At 42.3% G+C, this 6,734-nt stretch overlaps 1 protein-coding gene across 5 annotated transcripts in view; it reads left to right on the top strand.

The window, feature by feature from the left end:
• The first annotated feature begins 1,012 nt into the window (after positions 1-1,012).
• abcc3 (ATP-binding cassette, sub-family C (CFTR/MRP), member 3) overlaps positions 1,013-6,734 on the top strand; it is a 58,507-nt gene continuing 52,785 nt past the window's right edge. For 2 of the 5 annotated variants that reach the window (XM_040036536.1, XM_040036537.1), the window contains exon 1: positions 1,021-1,359. In XM_040036536.1, coding sequence (XP_039892470.1) covers positions 1,324-1,359 — 36 coding nt within the window. In that variant the 5' untranslated portion in view covers positions 1,021-1,323. Of the gene's footprint in view, positions 1,360-6,734 lie in introns of all 5 variants that reach the window. The other 3 variants (XM_040036539.1, XM_040036540.1, XM_040036541.1) reach the window with 3 other exon arrangements.

The raw sequence follows: 6,734 nt of genomic DNA, 5'->3' as shown, positions 1-6,734 counted from the left end.
TTCAGTTGTTTTATAGGAGGAACAACAACAGGAAGAACATCCTTTTAACAAGAAGGCCTTCAACAGAACCAGGCTTAGGAAAGTGCAGCCATGTGCCATATCTGGTTGGAGATCAGAAGAAATGTGAGAATGACAGAATACTAGGACTCACTGATTTGACTTGGCCCATACATGAGCTTAAGGTCACAATACCTCAAACAGAGTTTATCTGTAGGACAGGAAAATGTATCTTATAATAACCTTTTAAGGATGTTGAACCAGTCCAAGAGGAAGTGTAACAGGTTTACAAGGTGGAAGGAAGATTTAAGGACTTTTATTTAAATACCTTTCCAGTCATACAGGTTTGAAGATATATTTGTTAGGTGTAGTCCTACTGTATGTTCTCTTTAAGTGCATGTGTCCATATGTAACCAAGCATCACCGTCACAGAGCTGTGCCCTCCAGCACACATCCGTTTTCTGAAATACACCATTACTTGAGGCTGCTTTTAAAAACAAGTGTTTATTTACCATTCATCAATTTCACATACAGTGCACTAAAAGGACTTAAATATTTTTTTAAACATCTCGGAGAGCTTGCTTTGTGTGGATTTAGGTTGTCTTCACTCTCTTCATCTAATAGCCTGATGTTGACATCAGAGCTCTGTGTGGGCCATACCATCTGTTGCAGGATAAGATTTTTATGACTCTTGCTGCATGTTTTCTAGTGGTTGTCATGCTGCAGAATGAATGCGGGACCAGTCTGGAGCACTTCACAATATGATCTCAGTGAAGATAATGTGAGCAACCCAAGCCCTCTTATCCTGGCCACAAAAAAATCTAAGTCAAAACCTTTTTTAAAAAAAAAAAACAAACAAACAAACCCATAACTACAAACTGTTATCGCGTGTAAACCCTAATGATCTGACTCGGAAGCTAAGCATTATTCAATACTGTCGAGTCATGTTGACCGTGCACGGTAAAAGTGAGACAGGGAGCAGCAAAAGGGGTGGAGCTCCGCAATATGTACAACCTTTTACTGTCACTAAATCCTCCAGCGAACTACTTCTCGAGCTGACTCTGGATGACTTCTCTCGTGGCAGTGCGGAAGTACCGGAGCAGTAACTGCGCGAGTCGGTCCACGCCGTGAAGAGAGAGGGGAGCGCGATACAGACACCCGAACCAACTCCGCTACAGTGCACTCGTATGTGTGGCATGTGACGGTTAGAGAGCGTCCAGTTACGAGAAGGAACAGGAAAGCAGGTCGTTTGGCTACAAAGAGCTCGACCTGTAGAAGGTGCACGCAGAGCTCTCCGGTGGTTCCCCGCCTCCCGCTGTGACCGAGATGGAGCGGTTGTGCGGACCAAAGCTTCCGTTCTGGGTGAGTACCCTTCTGCGCTCGGTGGTTTGTCATGAACATCGGGGTATACTGCAGAATACTCCCCTACCCCGGTGTATAGTTCGTTCACTACCAGGTGGTTTTGAACAGTGTTATGTCACCGGCTGCTCTTGTTTTCTTTCCGTCGCAGCTGTCTATAAATAAGCTTTTTCCCACCTAATAGCATTTACCGGTTTAATAAGCTCACAGTTAATGACACGGCGAACTGCGTGTTTTCGGTTTAGAGAAGTCGGTCACTCGTGCAAAAGAACACCTCATACATTGGATAAGTACCTGTCAACTTCTGTTTAATGGCTCTTGCGGCACTCCTTAGACATGTCGGGGTCTTTAAACTTCTCTAACAGTCCATAAACAGTAGCAAGATGATCGAATGGGCAAGAGCTACTAAATAGCTTGCTACATTAGCCTCACTGGGAATAAAGGAGGGATAAACTCACAGTTAAGCATCAGCACTAATCATTTTCCCACTGGGAATATTTTGGTGACTCTGTTTTTTTCCCCTTCTGCTGTTGATGATGCGACACTGAGGAAACTGAGGTCACGCTCGGTGTAGTGCGTCGTTTGTCTTATACAGTGGGGCAAAAAAGTATTTAGTCAGCCACCGATTGTGCAAGTTCCCCCACCTAAAATGATGACAGAGGTCAGTAATTTGCACCAGAGGTACACTTCAACTGTGAGAGACAGAATGTGAAAAAAAAAATCCATGAATCCACATGGTAGGATTTGTAAAGAATTTATTCGTAAATTAGGGTGGAAAATAAGTATTTGGTCAATAACAAAAATACAACTCAATACTTTGTAACATAACCTTTGTTGGCAATAACAGAGGTCAAACGTTTACTATAGGTCTTTACCAGGTTTGCACACACAGTAGCTGGTATTTTGGCCCATTCCTCCATGCAGATCTTCTCGAGAGCAGTGATGTTTTGGGGCTGTCGCCGAGCAACACAGACCTTCAACTCCCGCCACAGATTTTCTATGGGGTTGAGGTCTGGAGACTGGCTAGGCCACTCCAGGACTTTCAAATGCTTCTTACGGAGCCACTCCTTTGTTGCCCGGGCGGTGTGTTTTGGATCATTGTCATGTTGGAAGACCCAGCCTCGTTTCATCTTCAAAGTTCTCACTGATGGAAGGAGGTTTTGGCTCAAAATCTCACGATACATGGCCCCATTCATTCTGTCCTTAACACGGATCAGTCGTCCTGTCCCCTTGGCAGAAAAACAGCCCCATAGCATGATGTTTCCACCCCCATGCTTCACAGTAGGTACGGTGTTCTTGGGATGCAACTCAGTATTCTTCTTCCTCCAAACACGACGAGTTGAGTTTATACCAAAAAGTTCTACTTTGGTTTCATCTGACCACATGACATTCTCCCATCTGACCACATGACATTCTCCCAACCCTCTGCTGTATCATCCATGTGCTCTCTGGCAAACTTCAGACGGGCCTGGACATGCACTGGCTTCAGCAGCGGAACACGTCTGGCACTGCGGGATTTGATTCCCTGCCGTTGTAGTGTGTTACTGATGGTGACCTTTGTTACTTTGGTCCCAGCTCTCTGCAGGTCATTCACCAGGTCCCCCCGTGTGGTTCTGGGATCTTTGCTCACTGTTCTCATGATCATTTTGACCCCACGGGATGAGATCTTGTGTGGAGCCCCAGTTCAAGGGAGATTATCAGTGGTCTTGTATGTCTTCCATTTTCTGATGATTGCTCCCACAGTTGATTTTTTTCACACCAAGCTGCTTGCCTATTGTAGATTCACTCTTCCCAGTCTGGTGCAGGTCTACAATACTTTTCCTGGTGTCCTTCGAAAGCTCTTTGGTCTTGGCCATGGCGGAGTTTGGAGTCTGACTGTTTGAGGCTGTGGACAGGTGTCTTTTATACAGATGATGAGTTCAAACAGGTGCCATTCATACAGGTAACGAGTGGGGGACAGAAAAGCTTCTTACAGAGGACGTTACAGGTCTGTGAGAGCCAGAGATTTTCCTTGTTTGAGGTGACCAAATACTTATTTTCCACCCTAATTTACGAATAAATTCTTTACAAATCCTACCATGTGGATTCATGGATTTTTTTTTTTCACATTCTGTCTCTCACAGTTGAAGTGTACCTCTGGTGCAAATTACTGACCTCTGTCATCATTTTAAGTGGGGGAACTTGCACAATCGGTGGCTGACTAAATACTTTTTTGCCCCACTGTAAATATTCAGAAACCAGAGTCACAAAATTAAAACTCACCACAGAACACAGGGCACATTTTCTCTAATGTGGCTTCACGCTGATTTACCACAGAGGTAACAGCATTACAGACAGCCTACCCAGTGTCACACTGACACAAATGTTAAATACAGGGGCGGCTTGTCTATAAACTGTTATATGCTTTATGATAGAAGTAAACAGGTCAGAACGAAACATCAAAGCCAGCTGTTTTACCATTCAAATCTTGTCAGTGTGAGGTTTCAGAGCAAAAGATTCCCCCGCATAGTACTTCAGAACTCCCTTTTATAAATGCTGTGTACACGCTCATTCACACAAAGGCTAATTCATAAATCACCCGACAAGGAAATGAGCAGTGCAAACGCTGATTTTACTACAGCCATGTTTGAGCAATCATTTAAAGGGGAAAGGTGCACACTACACCTTTTGCAAACAGTGAGGGAACAAATAAAGCCCTCTCCCATGTGCTAAGGGGCATACACTCAGGAAATTAAAGGGACAACTAGTGACCATGGACGACAATGACGTTCGATGACTTGGAGTGACGACAGGCAAAATAACCTTTAGTAATAACTGGTGAACTGTTACCAACTTTAAAGTGAATGATTGAAATGACCATCGCTGGAATGGAAGGATCACACATGGTGACAAATTATAAGGCTGCCTACAGAAGCACATCTACAAGCGAATCGCTTTATATGTGAACGGGGGCTTTAGTAGTTAACCTGACTTGCACTGTGCAAGGGGATTACAACTGCCGTCGGTCTGTTTAAAGCGGACAGCAGCAAATAGGATAGGCAAATAGGCCTCAAGAGCGAGCCGGCACTTAATGTGAGATCCAACCAGATGCAGGTCAGCTGAGTAATATCACGAAGCAATCAGGTGCTAAACGCTGAGAATGGCCGTTTCAAGCCAAAATTTGATATTTGATGTTCACTTGGAGCTCATTGTGTGAGATTCAAAAATTTTGGATTTTATTCTTTTTAAAATTAGTTTTCATTATCTTTGGTCTGTGGTCATCTTTGGCTTTCTCTAGCTTCCTTTGTGTGTATATCACATCTAGTGTAACTACACCTGACTTGAGCCACCAGTCCAGCACCTGCTGGTTAACAAGCTTCTTCGTTTTGTGCTGTTTAGCAGTTGCTGGCACACATCCATACTAAACAGCCAGACAACCCCGCCAAAAGCGAACAAACAAAAAGAATCCTTTTTATCTGAATGGGTCAGATCGATGTTTATATGCACAACTGTTGGTCATCAATACACAATTTGTGGCTAAACCATGAAATTAAAGCCTTAAGAAGCTATTCGTTTAATGCTTTACAATATGGCTGCAAAATATTCAAATTAAAACAGCACATTGTAAATGGTCTTTCAACCACATGAAGTACATGTGGACAAAAAGCATCCAGGCAAATCTAGTGTTACTGAGCGTGGCTGTCGGTTACCTTGCAATGTGGTCATTTTGGAATCTGCATTCTGCAGTGAAGTGACCATTGTAACCTCCATGAGAGCAGCATATTACCGTCACCCACCCTGGGAAATACTCATCTGCCGCAATGTCACTTCTTTAAAACAGACTTCCCCAAACAGAGACAGTCATAGTAGTCAAAGCTAAATGATGACACTCTGTAGGCAGTGTTTGCATTCTCACAGAGGTGGGAAGTAACAAAGCACAAATACTAATAATCAGATTTTCAAAACAAGACTCAATACTTTTGGTTTAATTTGAGGGGAGTTATTTTGTCATGTGACTGCAGGCCTTCAAACATTAAACCGATTTAAGCCTGAACCGTAACACATGAAAGGCAATCCTGTTCATGTGTTGATCACCAAGGGATGTGGCATAAAAAACTGTGCCATAGTCAGAGGTTAAAGTGAGCCAGTGTTTCTATTTATTTTTTTGACACAACACTGGAACAAACTGTGCGTGGAAATACTCTTTTGTACAGGATAAACAGGTTAGTTTGCTGTACTGTGATGGATCAGTGCGTGACTGGTGCGCAGCAGCTGTGGTTCCATGATCAGAGTTAGGTTACATTAAGTGTAGCAGAGGAGAATCTGAAGTTAAGCTGATGATGCTGAGAATTATTGGGTATAAAGACATTATAAACAGTGTACTGTCAGTGTAGACGATGGAAATCAACCAGCACAGCTCATGAAACATCTGCTTAATTCAGGTGTGTAAACCCACAGCTGATCACAGCCTGTACACTAAGAAAATCTACCGGAGCTCTCAATAGAAATTATTGAGAGTTGTGATTCTTTTCCTCACACTGAGCCACTACAACAGATTTATTGGGTTCTCCACCTGCTGAAACTGCTTTAACCTCTTCTCTACGCATTTTCCTGTTAAGAGGCAAAGTCCCCCCACTTTTTTTTATAACATTTCCTTCTTTTTCTCTGTTCGTGTTACACTTACTGATTCAAACTGAGTGTATTTATTAGAATTAAAATTCAGGCAACTTTTTTTTCAGGCAACTATTAATATAACACAAGGTTCAATTAGCTTTGTGTACAAATAGTTGGAAAAAATATTCTTTAAGGAGCTACTTTTATTTTCTTATTTTGTGTACATTTCAGAACTTGTATTTTTTCACTTTTACTTGAGTAAAGAAGATGAATCATTATTTCTACTTTTACTGGAGTATTTTTTTTAACAGTACAGACATTCTGTACTTCTACTTAAGTACAGAATGTCTGCACTTCTGCCCGCTCCGCATTCCTAACATTAAAGCGGGGGAAATGAAACTCTGAACCGTGTTTACATTAGGAGCTGCAATCATGTTTTATGGCATTAAACCTGCAAGTACAGTGGGGCAAAAAAGTATTTAGTCAGCCACCGATTGTGCAAGTTCCCCCACCTAAAATGATGACAGAGGTCAGTAATTTGCACCAGAGGTACACTTCAACTGTGAGAGACAGAATGTGAAAAAAAAATCCATGAATCCACATGGTAGGATTTGTAAAGAATTTATTCGTAAATTAGGGTGGAAAATAAGTATTTGGTCAATAACAAAAATACAACTCAATACTTTGTAACATAACCTTTGTTGGCAATAACAGAGGTCAAACGTTTACTATAGGTCTTTACCAGGTTTGCACACACAGTAGCTGGTATTTTGGCCCATTCCTCC

This window comes from Simochromis diagramma, unplaced genomic scaffold (assembly GCF_900408965.1).
Source record: "Simochromis diagramma unplaced genomic scaffold, fSimDia1.1 OVJJ01000371.1, whole genome shotgun sequence".
NCBI lineage: Eukaryota > Metazoa > Chordata > Actinopteri > Cichliformes > Cichlidae > Simochromis > Simochromis diagramma.
Note: the sequence above shows the minus strand (reverse complement) of the source record. Positions and strands in the feature narration are given on the sequence as shown.